The sequence below is a fragment of the Pipistrellus kuhlii genome, unplaced genomic scaffold, assembly GCF_014108245.1.
Source record: "Pipistrellus kuhlii isolate mPipKuh1 unplaced genomic scaffold, mPipKuh1.p scaffold_m20_p_4, whole genome shotgun sequence".
NCBI lineage: Eukaryota > Metazoa > Chordata > Mammalia > Chiroptera > Vespertilionidae > Pipistrellus > Pipistrellus kuhlii.
In genome coordinates, this window is record NW_023425540.1 from 90,154,113 (window position 1) to 90,172,807 (window position 18,695).

At 56.1% G+C, this 18,695-nt stretch overlaps 4 protein-coding genes across 6 annotated transcripts; 3 read left to right on the top strand and 1 right to left on the bottom strand.

Moving 5' to 3' along the window:
* Positions 1-235: 235 nt before the first annotated feature.
* On the bottom strand, positions 236-1,689 carry LOC118703184 (hsc70-interacting protein). Its single transcript, XM_036409926.2, has one exon. It carries the CDS (start codon positions 1,586-1,588, stop codon positions 1,121-1,123), a length of 468 nt encoding a protein of 155 aa, XP_036265819.1. The 5' UTR covers positions 1,589-1,689; the 3' UTR covers positions 236-1,120.
* A 2,608-nt stretch (positions 1,690-4,297) lies between these two features.
* On the top strand, positions 4,298-6,217 carry LOC118703702 (ferritin heavy chain-like). Its single transcript, XM_036410793.2, has 2 exons — positions 4,298-4,313; positions 5,377-6,217. The coding sequence occupies exons 1-2, from the start codon at positions 4,298-4,300 to the stop codon at positions 6,051-6,053; spliced, it is 693 nt and encodes a 230-aa protein (XP_036266686.1). The 3' UTR covers positions 6,054-6,217.
* A 1,980-nt stretch (positions 6,218-8,197) lies between these two features.
* Positions 8,198-8,973, top strand: LOC118703182 (prenylated Rab acceptor protein 1-like). The gene has a single exon (XM_036409923.2). The coding sequence runs from the start codon at positions 8,270-8,272 to the stop codon at positions 8,825-8,827; it is 558 nt and encodes a 185-aa protein (XP_036265816.1). The 5' UTR covers positions 8,198-8,269; the 3' UTR covers positions 8,828-8,973.
* A 1,244-nt stretch (positions 8,974-10,217) lies between these two features.
* On the top strand, positions 10,218-18,665 carry BICDL2 (BICD family like cargo adaptor 2). 3 transcript variants are annotated; one of them, XM_036409877.2, is made up of 10 exons: positions 10,218-10,236; positions 11,418-11,704; positions 14,950-15,165; positions 15,325-15,441; positions 15,554-15,694; positions 16,455-16,646; positions 16,745-16,894; positions 17,586-17,716; positions 17,950-18,070; positions 18,168-18,665. In XM_036409877.2, the coding sequence occupies exons 2-10, from the start codon at positions 11,423-11,425 to the stop codon at positions 18,327-18,329; spliced, it is 1,512 nt and encodes a 503-aa protein (XP_036265770.1). In that variant the 5' UTR covers positions 10,218-10,236; positions 11,418-11,422; the 3' UTR covers positions 18,330-18,665. The 3 variants fall into 3 exon arrangements, with proteins under 3 accessions (XP_036265770.1, XP_036265769.1, XP_036265771.1); XM_036409876.2 differs by lacking the exon at positions 10,218-10,236 and having other exon boundaries at positions 11,372-11,704; positions 15,548-15,694; XM_036409878.2 differs by lacking the exons at positions 10,218-10,236; positions 11,418-11,704 and adding an exon at positions 14,365-14,720 and having other exon boundaries at positions 15,548-15,694.
* The last annotated feature ends 30 nt before the right edge of the window (positions 18,666-18,695 follow it).

Below are 18,695 nucleotides of genomic sequence, written 5' to 3' on the forward strand. Positions count from 1 at the left end.
AAGGTACATGCCCTTGACCAGAATCGAACCTGGGACCTTTCAGTCTGCAGGCCGATGCTCTATCCACTGAGCTAAACTGGTTTCGGCTGCCTGGATTCTTTAAAAATAAAAATAAAATTCAGTATCATAAAAGACACATAAAAAAACAAAGGAACTACTTTAGATTAAAAGAGACTAAAGAGAAATGACAGCTAGATGCAATATGTGATCTCTGAACTTCTCCTGGATTTATTTATTTTTTTTTAAAGAAAAATGTAGGGTTTAATACACCCTTTTAATTTGTTTTTAAGTATTTTTAAGATTTAAAGTGTTTAAACTTTGTAATTCCTAGTAGGAAAACATTATCTGAACGAATACCGCAATGGCAAACTGCTGTAAAATGTTACAGTTGTGTTTAGGACAGAGGGGTAGGGATTCTCCTCAAAGCACCCCAGCTTTCTTCATGAGAAGGTCAGAGGTACACTGGTTTGTATTAGTGTGACATCCATTGGGTGATCCAAGTTGCTTTTCCTTCAGCAAGGGCTCTATTTGTCAGAAGGGTATTATGCTTGACCTCTAAATTTGGCTGACAATTTACTGATGAGATTCATAACCTTTGGGTTGCTCTGATATTTTGACATATTTGCTGGGTTCTGAGCCACATCCTGGAAGGCCACCATAACTTCTGGATCCTGCATGGCTGCAAGGACCTCTGGATCACTAAGGATTTCGTTGAGCCCAGGCATTCCTGCCATCCCAGGCACGCCGCCCCCCATTCCAGGCATCCCCCCAGGAAAGCCACCTGGAAAAGAGCCAAACTGAGCTCCTGATTGTCGTCTGGCTTCTTCCTCCCTCTGGCTTTCTCATGTTCTTCCCGAGCCTTCTTGACCCTTTCCATCCTTTCTTTGATCTCTCGCTCTTCCCGTTTCCGCTCATACTTCCTCCGATGTTCTGTGGTTTTCTGGGCCTTTGGTTGAACTTCTTTCAGCATTGCACTGGCATCTTCATCATAGTCCAATTTACACGCAAGGACAAGATCATGGGCTGCTTCTTCCCAGTGGCCCAGGAGTCTGTGTGCTTTCCCTCGCCACTTGTAAGGCTGAGCTGAATCAGGATTTATTTCAATAGCTCTGTCACAGTCTCAGATAGCAGCATTTGGCTTCTGTAATTTGATGAAGACACTGGCTCTCTTGGCATACAGAATAGCCAAACGGGGATTCAGCTTGATGACATCTGTGAACAAGTCTATGGCTTTCTGTAGTTCACCATCATTTAGGGCATCAATGGCAGCCACTTTTTTATCATTTGCCTGATCCATCATCTCGTCAGTTATCTCTACATTTTCATCTCCCATTTCTTGAGGAGCGTCAGTGTCTGGTTCAATCACACCCTCATTGTCGATTTCTAGATCACTTTCCTCACTTGATGGTTCATCTGTCTTTATGTCTTCCTCCACCTTCTTACTATCTGTTTTTTCCGCCTTATTTTCTTCTGTTTTAGTTTTATGAGTAGCAGGTGGTATTTTACCTCCCATACTCTCCACCCACTCCCGCAGGAAGCGCATCTCCTCGGCGTGCAGCACGCTCGGGTCTTGCTTGCACATCTTCATGAAGGCGCGGAGCTCGCTCACTTTGCGGGGGGTCCATGGCGGGGCGGGCGGCGGGGCTGTGGCGGGCACAGGCGCTCCCTCGGCCGCACCGTGTGGAAGGAACTGAACTTCTCCTGGATTAAAAAAAAAAAAAAAATCATTTAAAGAAGGCATCTTGTGTGGCCGGTGTGGCTCAGTGGTTAAGCATCAACCTATGAACCAGGAGATCACTGGTTCGATTCCTGGTCAGGGTGCATGGCCCAGTTGTGAGCACAGTCCCCAGTAGAGGGTGTGCAGGATGCAGCTGATCAATGACTCTCTCTTATCATTGCTGTTTCTATCTCTCTCTCCCTCTCCCTTCCTCTCTGAAATAATTTTAAAAATCTAAAATTATAAATAATAAATAAAAGGGCATTCCTGTAATAAACAGAAAAAGGATTATTGCATCTACAGTATTTTATCAGATACTGCGTCCTCAGGAGATGCTGAGTAAGAAGCTGAAGCAGCCAATAGTAAACTTTAGCAAAACGTGTGCCTGTGTGTGCAGCGTGCGAGAGAGAGGAAGCAAATGTGGCAAAACGCTCACAACTGTGAGCCTTCGGGGAAGCTATTCATTGCATTGTTCCCGCAGCCTTTCTTTAGGTCTGGAGCTTCTCAAACCTCTCGATTCCACTGATTCACACAACATCGATGTATCTCAGAAGCATTATGCTTAGCTTATCAAAGAGGTTTATAGTACAGGCACAAAAGACCACACACTATACCCTGAGCGGCCAGATCATTATGATCGCTGAACGCATAATAATCTGGCCACTCAGTGTATATATATATTAGAGGCCCAGCGTATGAATTCGTGCATGGATGGGGTCGGGCCAGCCTGGCCAGAGGGAGGGGACATGGGTGGTTGGCCAGCCTGCCTGCTGGTCGAACTCCTGGCCAAGGAGGCAATTTGCATATTAGCCTTTTATTATATAGGACATACAGTGAGTGGCCAGATTATTATGCATTCAGGGATCATAGTAATCTGGCTGCTCAGTGTATCTGATTCTATTTAGGGAGCGTTCTGGAAAAGACAGAAGGACAGTGACAGAAAGCAGGTCAGGGATCACCGGAGGCTGGGGTGGGAGAGTGACTGGCTGCCGAGGGGGATGAGGAAGTTCGTGGTGACGAAAGCGCTCTGTGTCTCTCTGAGGAGGACGCAGTGGCCCCGGCAGCGAGCCCCACTCGCCCGCCCACTCCTGCTCCTGACTCACCTGTTTGCTCTCACCGAGAACAAGTGGGTCAGAAGCTGAAAGAGGTGGAAAGACACCACGGGACCAGAGGTGGTGATTCACCGAGTTAGATTACTCTCACCAGCCACAGTGTAACATCTTCGGCCTGATTGGAGGCGAAAAGGAAAAGGATCTCAAACTGTAAGGACCAGTGCGGATGTGTGCCAAGACTCGGGGAATCACCACGAGAAACACTCCCTGTGGGGAAGGTGCCAGCACGTGGGATTGTTTTCAGAGGGGGATCCACAAGTGGGTCATTGATTACACAGGCCCTCGCGATGGTCATCGGGTGACTTCCACCAGCATTGAGCCAGGAGTCCAGGTTAAAGTCACCATTGCAGATGTTCAAATCAACCTTGTAAATAAATTGACTATCAGCTGTTTTTAAAAATATGTATATTTTTATTGATTTCAGGGAGGAAGGGAGAGAGATAGGAACATCAATGATGAGAGAGCATCACCGATCAGCTGCCTCCTCCCTACTGGGGATCAAGCTCACAACCTGGGCAGGTGCCCTTGACCAGAATTGAACCCAGGTCCGCAGGCAACACTCTATCCCCTGAGCCAAACCAGCCAGGGCTATCAGCTGTGTTGTGTGTTTTTTTAAAGTGTTCCTTATCATGATTGTGGTGGCAGTTACGTTACTGCATATACTTCTCAAAAGCTCATCAAATGAAACACTTAAAATTGCTTAACTTTATTATACAAAAATTATTCCTTGGAGTAGGCTGAATTGTGTCTCCAAAAAACACAAGTCCCAGTCCTAACCTCCGGTCCCCGAGAAGTGACGCTGTTTCAAAGGAGGGTCTCTGCCATGGCGCCATCCCCCGCACTGAAAGGGCGCCGTTTGACGCTGGGTCAGGGCACATGCTGGGGTGCAAGCTCGATCCCCAGTAGGGGGCATGTCAGAGGCCGCTGACTGAAGTCTCATTCTCATAATGATGTTTCTCTTTCTCCCTTTCCCTTCCTCTCTCTAAAAAAAGAAAAAAATCAATAAAAAAAAATACTTTTTAGAAAGGGGTCTTTGCAGATATAAGTTAAGTCTCCAGATGACATCACCCTGGATTTAGGATGTGCCCTCAACCTAACCCCTGTGTCCTCAGGAGAGAAAGTAGGGAGCCCTGCCAGACCCAGGGACACAGAGAGGACCAAGGGGGTGGAAATGAGGCAGAGGTTGGAGTGATGTGCCTATGAGCCTAGAAGTGTCAGGTGCTGGCAGCACCGGAAACTGGGAGAGAGGCTCAGAATAGGTTTCCTCTTAGGAGCATCTGTAAGGAACCAACCCTGCCCGCACCCTAATTTTGGTTTGGCCTCCAGAAGTAAGAGACAGCAAGTTTTTGTTGTTTGGTAATTTGTTGCAGCAGGTCTAGAAAACAAATACCTACCTCAATAAAGCTGATTTTTTTTTTTTAAGTTGGGGGGGGGGGGGGGGGACAAACACTCGGAAACATCAGGTTAAATGCATCAGGAGCCAGGTAAGGGTCTACCATGTAGGCACAGGCCAACCACTCACCTCCCTGAGCTGGTTTCCTGTTTGAAGGGTGTGAACACATCAAAGTGTCAGGAGGATAAAACACACTCTAATGTGCGTGGTGAGTCACCTTTGTGGCTAGGCTGAGGATCACTAGCCTGGCCTTCACAGGCTTGTACTTCAACCTCATTTAATCCTCACACCTCTACGCGCTGGACTTTGTCACACCCATTTTACAGATGGTGAAACTGAGGGCTGCAGAGGTTAATGAGCTGAACGACACTGGTGTGCGCAGCTGAGAAGTGGCCAGACTGGGATCTGGATCTGGACTGAGGTTATTGGCTCATTTTTGGTTTATGGGTTCACACCTGTTCCAGCTCCGGGTGGACTGTGGATCTCTGGGGAGCCAGGCTTTGACCATTTCGTCTCCAGATGAGCCCAGCCCCCTGCCGGACAGGAGGAGGACTTGAGAAGTGTGGGTGTGTGTGAGAATGGGTGACCTGGCGTCTAGAGGGGGTCAGCCCTGCCAAGTCCCCTGGGTTGTTACCACAGATGCCAGGGGAGTGCAGGGCAGCCTTGCTGGGCAATAGAGCTCCCAGACCCCTTTGCAAAGAACTGGCTCTTCTCTCCATGGCGGCAGGAACCCCGTCCCAACGCCAGGGCCCAGGAGTTCCCGCACTAAAACACCCCTCCCAGGAGTCTGCACCCATTTCCCCACAAATCAGTAGTCCCAGCTCCCATCTTATTTTTTTTAAGATCCAGCCAGAGCTGAGACCGGTTTGGCTCAATGGATAGAGTGTCAGCTTGGAGATTGAAAGGTCCCAGGTTCGATTCCGGTCAAGGACATGTACCTTGGTTGCGGGCACATCCCCAGTGGGGGGTGTGCAGGAGGCAGCGGATCAATGACTCTCTCTCATCTATGTTTCTAACTCTCTATCTCTCTCCCTTCCTCTCTGTACAAAATCAATAAAATATATATATTTTTTAAAATAAATAAATAAATAAATAAATAAGAGATCCAGCCAGATAGAGTCTCCGCGGAGAGCGGCCAGGTTACCTGCTTCAAGAGTGCTTGGACGAACCGGCGCTCCCCGCCGCCTCCTCGCAGCGACTCGGGCCCCGGACCCGGACCCGGACGACCCCAGGCCCCCGCTGCCGCTCCGCTCCGCCGCCGCCGCCGCCGCCGCCGCCGCCGCCGTCCGCCGTGCCCGCCTCGCAGGAGCGCCAGAACTACCACCAGGACTCGGAGGCCGCCATCAACCGCCAGATCAACCTGGAGCTGTACGCCTCCTACGTCTACCTGTCCATGTCTTACTACTTTGACCGTGATGGTGTGGCTCTGAAGAACTTTGCCAAATATTTCCTTCACCAATCTCACGAGGAGAGGGACCATGCCGAGAAGCTGATGAAGCTGCAGAACCAGCGCGGCGGCCGAATCTTCCTTCAGGATATCAAGGAACCAGACCGTGACGACTGGGAGAACGGGCTGAATGCAATGGAGTGTGCTCTGCACTTGGAGAAAAGTGTGCATCAGTCACTACTGGACCTGCACAAGCTGGCCACTGACAAAAATGACCCCCATTTGTGTGACTTCCTGGAGACGCACTGCCTGACCGAGCAGGTGAAATCCATCAAAGAACTGGGTGACCACGTAACCAACTTGCGCAGGATGGGGGCCCCCGAAGCTGGCATGGCCGAGTATCTCTTTGACAAGCACACCCTGGGCAGCTGTGACGAGAGCTAAGCCTTGGCTGCTTCCGGTAGCCTCGGGGGTGATTTCCTGGTCACCACGTAGTATGCATGTTGGAGTTCCCTTTCCCTTTCCTATAACTTGTACCAAATCAGCCCTCATGCCTCTCATTTGTACCATCCTTCAAATAAAGGAATTTGGTACAAAAAAAAAAAAAAGATCCAGCAAGATAGATCTCTGTACCCCATGACCCGGCATCCTTACCCCCAGCCAGAGGGACACAGGACCCCCTGGACGGACAGACAGAGCTGGATATGCACACCTCCACCCACCTTCACCTCCAACCGTGTCATGTGGTAGCCTCACCTGAATTCAGCGGGGAGGGAGTCTTTACACCACAGAAATGGGCAAATGCAACAAATCCAGGTGTTCTTTTCCCCCAGACAGCCTGTTCTTAAATAGGTATCTTGCCCCAGCTGGTTTGGCCAGTGGATAGAGTGTCAGCCTGCAGACTGAAGGGTCCCGGGTTCGATTCTGGCTAAGGGCACATGCCCAGGTTGTGGGCTCGATCCCCCAGTAGGGGGTGTGCTGGAAGCAGACAATCAACAATTCTCTCTCATCATTGATGTTTCTGTCTCTCTATCTTTCTCCCTTCCTCTTGGAAATCAATAAAGAAATATATAAAATAGCCGAAACCGGTTTGGCTCAGTGGATAGAGTGTCAGCCTGCCGACTGAAGGGTCCCAGGTTCGATTCCGGTCAAGGGCATGTACCTGGGTTGCAGGCACATCCCCAGTAGGGGATGTGCAAGAGGCAGCTGATGGATGATTCTCTCTCATCAATGTTTCTAACTCTCTATCCCTCTCTCTTCCTCTCTGTAAAATAATCAATAAAATATATATATTTTTAAAAAGAAATATATAAAATAAAATAAATAGGTACCAGCACACCATTGCTCCCAGCTCTCCATTTGTCACTGCTCAGCAGACCAGGAGTCCCCGATACAGGAACCCAGGGGGCCCTGGAAGGTTGAGGAGATGAAACAAGCCACCAGGCCACAGCTGGGACATCACCTACATGCTCAGGCTGCATTGGGCTGGACCATGGAACTCAGCCCTGGATCCTCTGTCTCCATTCGAAGGCCTCCGTCCCTGACTAGAGAGCACCGCGCCCAGCTCGGTGCCGCTGGGGACTGAGAGCACTGAGCCGGGAATCACTCCAGCAAGTCACTTCAGCTGTCCTCCTCCGGGGCACGGGGAGCACCCACACCAAAGCCACACGTCTGCAGGGCACGTTCAAGGTCTGTCCATGGGACCCTCCCTGAGCCTCAGCATCCTAATCAATAAGATGGACGTAATAGCAGTTCCTGTTCCATTAGGATGTCATAAAAGTAAGTTGTGCACTTGTGCCTATAAAAGAGCTGACTTAGCAGAGTGCTTAGTATGTGTTAGATGTGTTGTTATAATTGTTAATAATTTCCCATCCCAAACCACAGTGAGATATCAACTCACACTGGTCAGAATGGCTATGATCAATAAATCAGAGAGCCCTGGCCGGTGTGGCTCAGTTGGTTGAGCATTGTCCCAGGGGGTCACTAATTCAATTCCCTGTCAGGGCACATGTCTAGGTTGCAGGATTGATTCTCAATGGCAGGTGTACAGGAGGCAGCTGATTGACATTTCTATCTCTCTCTCTCTTTTCTTCTCTCTCTAAAATCAATAAAAACAAACTTTTGATAATTTAAAAAAACATGCCCAGCGTGTGGCTCAGTGGTTGAGCGTTAACCCATGCACCGAGAGGTGGCAGGTTCAATTCCTGGTCAGGGCACGTGTCGGGGTTTTGGACTTGATTCCTGGCAGGGGGTGTGCAGGAGGCAACTGGTCAATCAACATTGATGTTTCTCTCTGCCTTTCCCTTCCTCTCTCTCTAAAATCAATTAAGAAAACACATTTATTTAAGAAAATATTTTTATTGATTTCAGAGAAGAAGGAAGGGGGAGGAAGAGAGAGAAACATCAACGATGAGATAGAATCATTGGTTGGCCACCTCCTGCATGTCCCATGCTGGGGACTGAGCCTAAAACCCGGGCATGTGCCCTGACTGGAAATCGGACCGTGACCTCCTGGCTCATAGGTCAACACTCCACCACTGAGCCACACTGGCTGGGGAAAACTTATGTTTTAAAATAATCATGGGAGGGATCCTGAGGGGCTGGCGGGGTCCGCAGGACCCAGGGCTCGTTACAGCGGTTCTACCCTTCACGACGCAGACATGGCAGCCGAGAAGGACCAGCAGAAGGATGGCGAGGCAGAAGGGCTGAGCGCCACGACGCTGCTGCCGAAACGGATCCCCTCCAGTGTGGGCCGTGAGTGGCTGGAGTGGCACCGCGCGGCCATCCGGCCCCGGGGCGTCTTCGTGGACCAGCGGTGCTTCTCGCGGCCCCGCAACCTGGGCGAGCTGTGCCAGCGCCTCGTACGCAACGTGGAATACTACCAGAGCAACTATGTGCTCGTGTTCCTGGGCCTCATCGTGTACTGCGTGGTTACATCTCCCATGCTGCTGGTGGCCCTGGCCGTCTTCTTTGGTGCCTGTTACATCCTCTATCTGCGCACACTGCAGTCCAAGCTTGTGCTTTTTGGCCGAGAGGTGAGCCCAGCCCATCAGTATGCTATGGCGGGAGCCGTCTCCCTTCCTTTCTTCTGGCTGGCTGGCGCAGGTTCGGCCGTCTTCTGGGTTCTGAGAGCCACCCCTGTGGTCATTGGCTCCCACGCCGCCTTCCACCAGATCGAGGCCGTGGACGGGGAAGAGCTGCAGATGGAGCCAGTGTGAGAGGTGTGCCAGCCTCCGGAGCCAGCTGCCCACCCCTGCCCCTGCCCGCACAGCTCTGCCCCTCCAGCCAGCAGCCGCCTTCCCATCATAAGCCCAGGGGACCAGCTTTGGAAATAAAGCTGTGGTAGTTGTCATTCAGCACAAAATAAATAAATAAATAAATAAATAAATAAATAAATAAATAATCATGGGAGCCCTAACCGGTTTGGCTCAGTAGATAGAGTGTCGGCCTGCAGACTGAAAGGTCCCAGGTTCAGTTCCAGTCAAGGGCATGTACCGGGGTTGCAGGCACGTACCCAGTGGGGTGTGTATAGGAGGCAGCTAATCGATGTTTCTCTCTCATCGATGTTTCTAACTCTCTCTCCCTTTCCCTTCCTCTCTGTAAAAATCAATAAAATCTATTTAAAAAAATAATAATGATCACGGGAGCTCTTGCCAGTTTGACTCAGTAGATAGAGCGTCAAGAGTCCTGGGTTCAATTCCAGTCAAGGGCATATACACAGGTTGTGGGCTCAGTCCCCAGTAGGGGGCATGCAGGAGACAGCCGATCAGTGATTCTCTCTCATCATGGATGTTTCTATCTCTCTCTATCCCTTCTTCTCTGAAATCAATATATATATGGGAGGCAACCAAATTGTTGGTGGCCTTGTTTAAAAATAATAATAATAAAATAAAAATAGTCATGAGGATGTAAGTAAAGTACAGCATAAGGGGCATAGTCAATAATATTGTAACTGCTATGAATGTTGCCAGGTGGGTAAGAGAATTACATACTGGAGTGAGCCAAAACTGGTTTGGCTCAGTGGATAGAGCGTCGGCCTGTGGACTGAGGGGTCCCGGGTTCGATTTCCGGTGAGGGGCATGTATCTTGGTTAGGGGCGCATCCCAGTGGGGGTGGGGGAGAGTGAGGCAACTGATCGATGTTTCTAGCTTTCTATCCCTCTCCCTTCCTCTCTGTAAAAAAAATCTATAAACTATACTTTTTAAAAAAAGAATTACTGGAGTGAACCCTTTGTAAGGTATCCAAATCACTATGGTGTACATTATTTGAAACTAATACAATAGTGTATGTCAGCTGTAATTGAAAAATAAAGAAAAATATATAAACAAATGAATTTATATCCCACAGGACAGTTGCGAGGGGAAAGGAGCTGACATGATGCCCAGCGCAGAGCCTGCACACAGTAGGCGCTCAGTTAATGGGCCTGTTGTTTCTGGCAGTAGCCAGGTGGCCAGTGCCTCGGACCTGGGCTGCGGTGACTTTCCTGCAGCCCCGCCTGGCCATTCCGGTCGCCAGGGGGCGCCCCGGCCCGCCCAGGGCACGCCCCGCACCTGTGCACCTGGCCCGCCTCCGGAAGACGGACCGGGCGGCGGGGACCTCGGCGGGACCCCGGCGGAGGCGTCGTGGGGTGAGAGCCTGGGGGCGCTGAGGACAGGCTCTCCCAGCTCCAGGCTGGACGGCGCCGGGCGGGCGGTGTGGTGGGCTCGGGGCTGGAGGCACCGGCAGGACCCCGGGCTGGAAGGAAGGCGGTGGCCGGGCTTCCCACACCTGGGCTGGGGGTTCGAGGGACTATGGGCCCCGAGGCCTGGGTGGAGGTACCAAATGGCAGCTCAGCTCCGGGAGGGGAAGAAGGGACACATCTCCAGAGCAGCCGGGCTGCGGGGGCCGTGCCAGGGAGACCCTGGGGCCAGTCTGACGGCAGCTGGACGGGGACTGCTGGGATCCCTGGGCTGGGCGCCTGGTGAGGGGAGTGGGGGAGGGACAGGTGTGTGAGCTGGGGGGTGCCCCAGGGAAGCCCCCTGCGTCCCCTTCCTCGGAGTCCCTGAGCTGTGGGCCCGGGAGGTCCTCGGGGAGTGCCGCCGGCTCCTGTCCCCAGCGGCCGGCTGGGGAGTAAACAGGAACCGGGATTGGCAGGCAGCGGCTGGCACAACCTGTTACCTCGCCCTGCCTGGGAAACTGGAGGGCTGGTGCCCACACTCCCGAGCGGGCACCTGCGTCCCGGGGTGAGGAACGGACACCTGAGTCCTGAGAAAACAGGAGGACGGGCCAGGGCGCCCGGGAGGGCGTCTGCGTGCCCGGGAGCCGGGCACTGGGCTCTGGAGGAGGAGGGGCTGAGGGTCAGGACACCCCAGTTCCCAAGGCCCTGTGTTCTTGGAGGGAAAGGGGTCTGGACTGGTCCCCAGTCCTCAGTCCCTCAGAACCCGGGTTCTGGGAAGCCCCCCAGACGGCGAGGGGCTGGGAACCGAATCCATCTGGGTTCCAGAAGGAGGGAGGCCGGGAGTGTCCGCACTGGGACACGTCTGGGGGCGGAGAATGTCTGCTAGAGGCGAAGGCACCCATTTATTTCCTGCTTCTCTCTGCCTCAGTTTACCCCGGGGGCAGTAACTGAGCTGAGTGGCCACGACACGGATCCTTAACCCTTCACGGTCCCGGTAGGCCCTGGCTGAAGGACCGGGAGGGCCAGTGGACGGGGGAAGAGTTAAGGGAGGGCCAGGTCTTGGTGGGGGTGGGGGCGGGGGCTGTCAAACCCCAGGCTGCAGAGTAGAGTGTCCCACAGACCCACCTGTCCGTCCCCCCCCCCCCCTGCAGGCGCCATGAGCTCCCCAGAAGGGCCAGGCTTCCCGCTGGGGCTGCTCTCGGGCGGCGCCTCCCCCAGCTGTGACGAGGGCTTCTTCCCCTTCGTGCTGGAGCGGCGGGACTCGTTCCTGGGAGGGGGCCCGGGGCCCCAGGAGCCCGAGGACCTGGCCCTGCAGCTGCAGCAGAAGGAGAAAGACCTGCTGCTGGCTGCGGAGCTCGGCAAGATGCTTCTGGAGCGCAACGAGGAGCTGCAGCGGCAGCTGGAGACGCTCAGCGCCCAGCACGCGGAGCGAGAGGAAGTGAGTGGGCCGCGGGGGTGCGGGCACGGGGCAGGGTGGGCGGATGGAGGGCAGGTGAGCAGGGGTGGAGAGCCAGACAGGGGGGTGCTTCTGGGATAGTTCGGGACGGGGCCCGGTCCCCCTGGCCGCGCTGTTTGAACAGGGGCTCTGGGGGCAAGTCAAGACCTGGGTTCAGACCCCCAGCCTGCCTGTGTGGCCCTGGCCAAGCCGCTGGTCCACCTCCTCATTAGTATAGTGGAACCCCAGCCAAGTGATTGGGAACCCCCTCCCTGCCTGGCTCTGGGCTAAGGACTTTCCATGCATCATCTCTGTCAGTTCTCGCTCAGCCAGTTCTCTAATCCTTCCTCTGCCCAGCTTCTGTGGTCAGCCACACTGTCGCCGAGGGTCACATCTGGCCTCTAAACACCCTGGGCACCTAATGGGCATCTCCACGGAAGTGCACTCTTCATTCTGCCCCACACCCCCTGTCCCCACCCCGCTTCCCACCGCAGCCCCAGACCCCGAGCATCTCCGTGACCTCCCTCCTCTGCCGCGCCTGCAAGCCCCATTGATTCTTCTTCTGAGCAGGACCCTGAGGCGGCCCCCACCTGGTCACCCGTCTCTGCCCCAGACACCGCAGCCACCTCTTCCCTGGTCCCCAGCTCCTGCTCTTGCTCCCTGGAGCCCACTGCCTATGGGGCCGCCAGAGGGGTCTTCAATATCACAGACCAGGTCATTCCGGTCCTTGCTCAGGGTCTCCCAAGGGTTCTTCGTCACACTTAGACTGAAATCGAAGCTCCTCGCCAGAGCCTACAAGTGCCCGTGGGCAGCTTCCCCAGCCTGAGCTCAGCTTCCCACCCCTCCTACTGGGGGGGGGGGGAGGAGAGGGGGAGAGGGAGGGCTTTTTCAGTTCCTTGAATAACTCAAGTTGGTTCCCTCAGGGCCTTTGCACTTACTGTTCCCTGCATTTAGCCCTCTTCCTTCTTGCCCTGCAGGGAGTCCATTCACACATCACTTCCTACTTAGGGAGCCTCCACCCTACCCTGCTCTTCATTCCTTTCCAGGGCTTCCTTACCGCCCGTACTGTCCCTCCGAAAGGACCTAGCTCAGTGGTCAGCAAACCGCGGCTCTCAAGCCACATGTGGCTATTTGGCCCCTTGAATGTGGCTCTTCCACATAATACCACGTTCGGGCACCCACGTACAGTGCAATTGAAACTTCGTGGCCCGTGCGCAGAAGTCAGCTTTCGGCCTGGGCCAGTCTATTTTTGTAGAAGTGGCGTTAGAAGGAGTGGGGGTGTCGGTTGCATGTGGCTCTCGAGCCGCCGTTTGCCGATCACTGACCTAGTTCAAGCTCGTGTCTATTTGCCTCAGACCTCTGGGCTCACGCTGTTTGAGGCAGGGAACCCTGTGCTCTCGCTTACTGCTGACAGCCAGACCCCAGAGCAGGAGGAGCTCAGGCAATGCTGGATGGGTGGGTGGATGGATGGGTGGATGGATGGGTGGGTGGATGGATGGATGGGTGAGTGAATGGATGGGTGGATGGATGGATGGGTGGATGGATGGATGGGTGGATGGATGGATGGGTGAGTGGATGGATGGGTGGATGGATGGATGGATGGATGGGTGGATGGATAGATGGATGGGTGGGTGGATGGATGGATGGGTGAGTGGATGGATGGGTGGATGGATGGATGGATGGATGGGTGGATGGATGGATGGGAGAGTGAATGGATGGATGGATGGATGGATGGATGGATGGATGGATGGATGGATGAGTGGATGGATGGATGGATGGATGGATGGGTGGGTGGATGGATGGGTGGGTGGGTGGATGGATGGGTGGATGGAAGGATGGGTGGATGGATGGATGGGTGGGTGGATGGATGGGTGGGTGGGTGGATGGATAGGTGGATGGATGGGTGGGTGGGTGGATGGATAGGTGGATGGATGGAACTTGATGATATTAAGGGACTTGCCTGACCACAAAGCAGCAGCAGAGCTGGGCACCAGCCAAGACAGTTGGACCCCAATCCTGTGGGCTTAATCCTAGAGATGGGCTGCCCCCCAGTATTTGGTTAAAAACCTGGCTGCCTGGGTTGGGATCGATGCTCCACTAATTCACTGTGTGTCCTTGGCAAGGCACTGCCTCTCTGAGCCTGCCCTCTCTGAGCCTGCCCTCTCTGATTCTGCCCTCTCTGATTCTGCCCTCTCTGATTCTGCCCTCTCTGAGCCTGCCCTCTCTGAGCCTGCCCTCTCTGAGCCTGTCCTCTCTGAGCCTGCCCTCTCTGATTCTGTTCTCTCTGATTCTGTTCTCTCTGAGCCTGCCCTCTCTGATCTGCCCTCTCTGATTCTGCCCTCTCTGATTCTGCCCTCTCTGATTCTGCCCTCTCTGAGCCTGCCCTCTCTGATTCTGCCCTCTCTGAGCCTGCCCTCTCTGATTCTGTTCTCTCTGATTCTGTTCTCTCTGAGCCTGCCCTCTCTGATTCTGCCCTCTCTGATTCTGCCCTCTCTGAGCCTGCCCTCTCTGATCTGCCCTCTCTGATCTGCCCTCTCTGATCTGCCCTCTCTGAGCCTGCCCTCTCTGAGCCTGTCTTCTCATTTGTAAAATGCGAACGTTAGTGGACTAAACGAGGTAGCCCAGGCCACACAGGGCCTGGCGGACTACGGCTAACAGCTGGGCTAACAGCTGTGGCCGCGATGGCTAGCATCACTTTCCCGCTTCGGTAATTAGAGAGTGGGGCCGGCTTGCCCGCCTCCCCACGCTGGGTATCTGGGTGTGCCAGGCTTGCCCGCCCACTGGTTGGACGGGTTTGGGAGGGCGGGCAGAGGCGCGGGGTCAGGAGGGGCGGGCAGGGTTAATTAGAGGGAGCTGGCTGGGAGGAGCTGGGGCAGAGGGGCCGAGCAGAGGCCGTGCAGCTCAGCCTCCAGAGCCCTCGCTGTGTGAGACGATGGGTCGGGGCTTACACTCGGCCAGACTCAGGCGCCAGAAACGGCGCCTGCGGCATCAGGCCCAGAAGCCCAGGCAGCAGCCAGAGGTGAGTGGGCATCAGGGAGCCCCACCCCATGGCCGGGGCGAGGGGGGGTGTCAGCCTGGAAACTTCTCTCTACTGGGCCCCACCCTGCTCTCTTTTTCTCTGAATCTGCGAGTTGCTCTCCGCCTGCTCCCTCCCTGTCTCAGACGCCCTCGAGTGCTTCAGGTCTGTTTCTCCCTCGGGCTCTGTGCCTCACCGCTCCCTCTCTCTGACCTCCCCTCCCGCCCCACAGCGGCTGCAGCAGGAGAACCACGAGCTCCGCCGGGGCCTGGCCGCACGGGGCGCGGAGTGGGAGGCCAGGGCGGTGGAGCTGGAGGGGGACCTGGAGGCCCTGCGGGCCCAGCTGGGCGAGCAGCGCTCAGAGCAGCAGGACAGCGGGCGCGAACGGGCCCAGGCCCTCGGCGAACTCAGCGAGCAGAACCTGCGGCTCAGCCAGCAACTGGCCCAGGTGGGACGCCTTCCCCCAGCCCGGTTCCTGGGTCCCAGTTGGGGGGAGGGTGCCCTGGGATTGGTGTTGAGGCTTTTTGGCCACCTGAGGGCTCCATGGTTCCCTTCTCGTCCCCTCCTCCCCCACCCCCCACCCCTCGCCCCCAACCACCTCCACCAGGCCTCCCAGACTGAGCAGGAGCTTCAGAAGGAGCTGGATGGCCTCCGGGGGCAGTGCCAGGCCCAGACCCTGGCCAGGGCAGAGCTGAGGTCACGGCTGGAAAGTCTGCAGGGGGAGGTGAGTGCGGGCTCGGGCTGGGGGCCTGTGGGGCCAGGAAAACTGGGCTGTGGGCAGTCTGGAGCTAGCCCAGCACCTGCCCTCCAGCTCTGAGGACTCTCCCTAGAACCAGATGCTGCAGAGCCGCCGGCAGGACCTGGAGGCCCAGATCCGGGGCCTGCGTGAGGAGGTGGAGAAGGGCCAGGGCAGGCTGCGGGCCGCCCACGAGGAGCTGCTGCTGCTGCGGAGGGAGAGGCGGGAGCACAGCTTGGAGGTGACAGTGGGGTTGGGGGGTGCGGGTGCCTCAGCTGGGGCCTTGGCCACTTGGCCTTCCTGGGAGATGAGGCCAGAGCTGGGGTGATGGGGGCCCAGCAGCTGGGCCACAAGAGCGTAAGCATTAGCCCAAGGCCACGTGGGGGCCACAGAAGGGAGCTATGCAAGGGTGGCACACGCTTAGAACCAAGCTGCTGGGAGGTCAGGGAGATGGCGGGGACACGGACGGGGTGTGAGGCAGCAGAGATGGAGAGAAGGGAATGAAGAGGCAGCGCTTCAGGGTCACCTTTTCTGGGCTCTTATCCCAGGACCTCTTCTTAGGTTGTGGAATAGCCAGCCTGTGGGCTGGCAGAGTGACGGTATAGAGCTGTGTTGGGGGGTTGAGGCATTGAGCCCAGCACTGCTGGCTTAGGAGGAAGGCTCGCTAAGTGCCCGGTGATAGCAGTTAGAAGACTGACTGGTCAAAGACAGGCAGGGCTCTCTGAGGAGTTACCTTATGGGGGTGTGGCTGGAGGGAAGGTGATGGAAAACTTTAAAGCCCAGGCTTCTATCCGCACCCTGCTTTATAGGCCAGGAAATTGGTGCTGGCTAAGGGGAAGTGCACAACCCGAGGCCTCTTGCGACCCAGGAGTTGTGGGGCGGGGACCAGGCACCTATAGCGGGGGGTGCGCAGACGCGGGCTGCCCGGTCCTCCGCGGCACGCCGGCGCCCTCTAGGGGCCAGCCGCGGGTGCACCTGGCTGACCGCCTGCGCTCTCTCAGCTGGAATGCGCGCGCTCCGAGGCCCGGGAGGCGCTGAGTGCCCTGCGGAGGCTGCAGCGGCAAGTTTCGGAGCTGGAGGAGGAGTCTCGCCTGCAGGGCGCTGACACCTCGGGGGCGTCGCTGCAGTCGGAGCTTGCCCACAGCCTGGACAGCGACTGGAACCAGAACGCAGACGGACACAGAGACGCCCCGGTGAGCCCACCACCAGCCCTCCGGGAGGCTGCAGACCCACCCCTCTTCCTTTCCCCGCGAGGTCCAACACCGCACTGACTAACTCCTTTGGTGAACAGACCACGCCGTCCCCGGAGACCCAGGAGGCATCCGGTCAGCAGCCTTCGCCCCAGGAGGAGAGCTCGGAGCCTCCCGTAAAGAGAGCGTCGCTGAGCCCAGGAGAGGTCCTGGAGGAGAAGGAGATGGAAGTGGCCCGGCTGCAGGATGAGGTGGGGAGCGGGGGCGGTGCTGGATGAGAGCCTTCCTCAGTGTTTCTCTTTTCCATCTACAACTCTGAGCCTCTCCCCACGAATGCCCCTCTGCCTGGATAATCCTTCATCCCAACCAACTTGCAGTTATGCTCCAAGAGCCTGCCTGGGCCTGGCCGGTTTTGCTCAGTGATTGCAGCGTCAGCCTGTGCACGGAAAGGTCATGGGTTCGATTCCAGGTCAAAGACATATATCTGGGTTGCAGGTTCGATCCCTTGCCCCTATCAGCATGCATGTGGGAGACAACCAGTCAATGTATCTCGCTCACACTGAAGTTTTTTTTTTCTCTCTCTCTCCCTCTCCCTCCTTAAAAAGGGGGGGAAGGAATATACTCGGTGAGTATTTTTTTAAAAATAAGGTCAGCCTGTTTGCCACCTCCTCTGGGGTGACTTCCTGGACTGCATTGCCCCCTTAGTCCCACCTCCCAATACTTCTCCATGCACCTTTCCTGCGGTTTATTCCATCCAAGTAGCCCCACGCCAGCCTGGGGGCTCAGAAGATGCATCTCCAGCACAGGGCCGCAGCTGCCCGGGGTGTCTGTGGAGCAGGCAAGGGAAGGGAGGTGGGAGAGCTGCAGCCCAGGCTGCCGAGGAGAGCAAGGGCTTGGAGACCCAGAGGCCTTCTTGCCTCTCACCTCCTTCCCCGTCTGCAGATGGAGCTTCAGCGGGTGGAGCTCCAGTCCCTGCGGGAGGAGCTGCAGAGGCAGAAGGAGCTGCGGGAACAGGAGGACCCCGAGGAGGCCCTAAGCTGCGCCCTCTCGGACAGGGAAAAGGCCGTGAACAAGTGAGCCTGCCTCTGCCGCCATCCACTAGCTCCCCGGCAGGGCTCTCGTCCCCCGGGGCACTCTGGTCCTCCTAGGTCTCACTGGTGACATGGCTTCCCATTCTCCCCACTCCCACCCAGGGGCCCTCCGATCTCCTTGGTTTTGGTGTTACGGGTCCCACTCCTACCCGGGCCCAGGGGCCCCCGTCCACCTGCTCGCCCTCTAGCTAGCTCTCTGCCCCGGCCGCCCGCAGGACCCTGGAGCTGTCCCTGGAGCTGAGCCGCGTCTCTCTGGAGCGGGACTCCCTCTCCCGGGAGCTGCTCCGCACCATCCGCCAGAAGGTGGCGCTCACACAAGAGCTGGAGGCCTGGCAGGTAAGGGGCGTGGCCTGAGCATGAGGGGCGGGGCCTGGGCCTGGGGGCGGGGCCGTGCGCTGACGCGCTCCCTCCGCCCGCTGACCTCCCGCATCAGGACGACATGCAAGTGGTGATTGGGCAGCAGCTGCGCTCCCAGCGCCAGAAGGAGCTGAGCGCGGCCAGATCCGCTCCGAGTCCGCCAGCATCACGCTTCTCACTGCGCGGGGGCCCTGGGCAGAACGGCGGCTTCTTCAGCAGCCTCTTCCGAAGGACCTGAGGGCCGCCGAGGGGGCCTGCCTGCCATCGCTGGCTCTCTCCTCTTCTGGCCAATGGAGCGACAGGGCCCAGACTGTCTTCCAGAGGGGGCTGGTACCCTCCCAGCTCAGGAAAGCTGGGCAGGGGCTCGTTGGGAGCAGGCCCGGGCACTGAGGGTCAGGGGTCCCAGGTCGGTGGTGGGCGCAGGTGGGGCAGAGCTGTCTATTTTTTGAATCTCTATGGGTCTTTTCTAAGCACGAGGGCACTAGGCCCCAGGGCCCTGGCCAGCTCCGGGGAAGGGGTGGGGGAGGTTATTTATGTGTCAGATCAGATAGTAATATATAATTCATTGCACCGACTTAAGTCTTCATTCTTGAAGAGAAAGCAC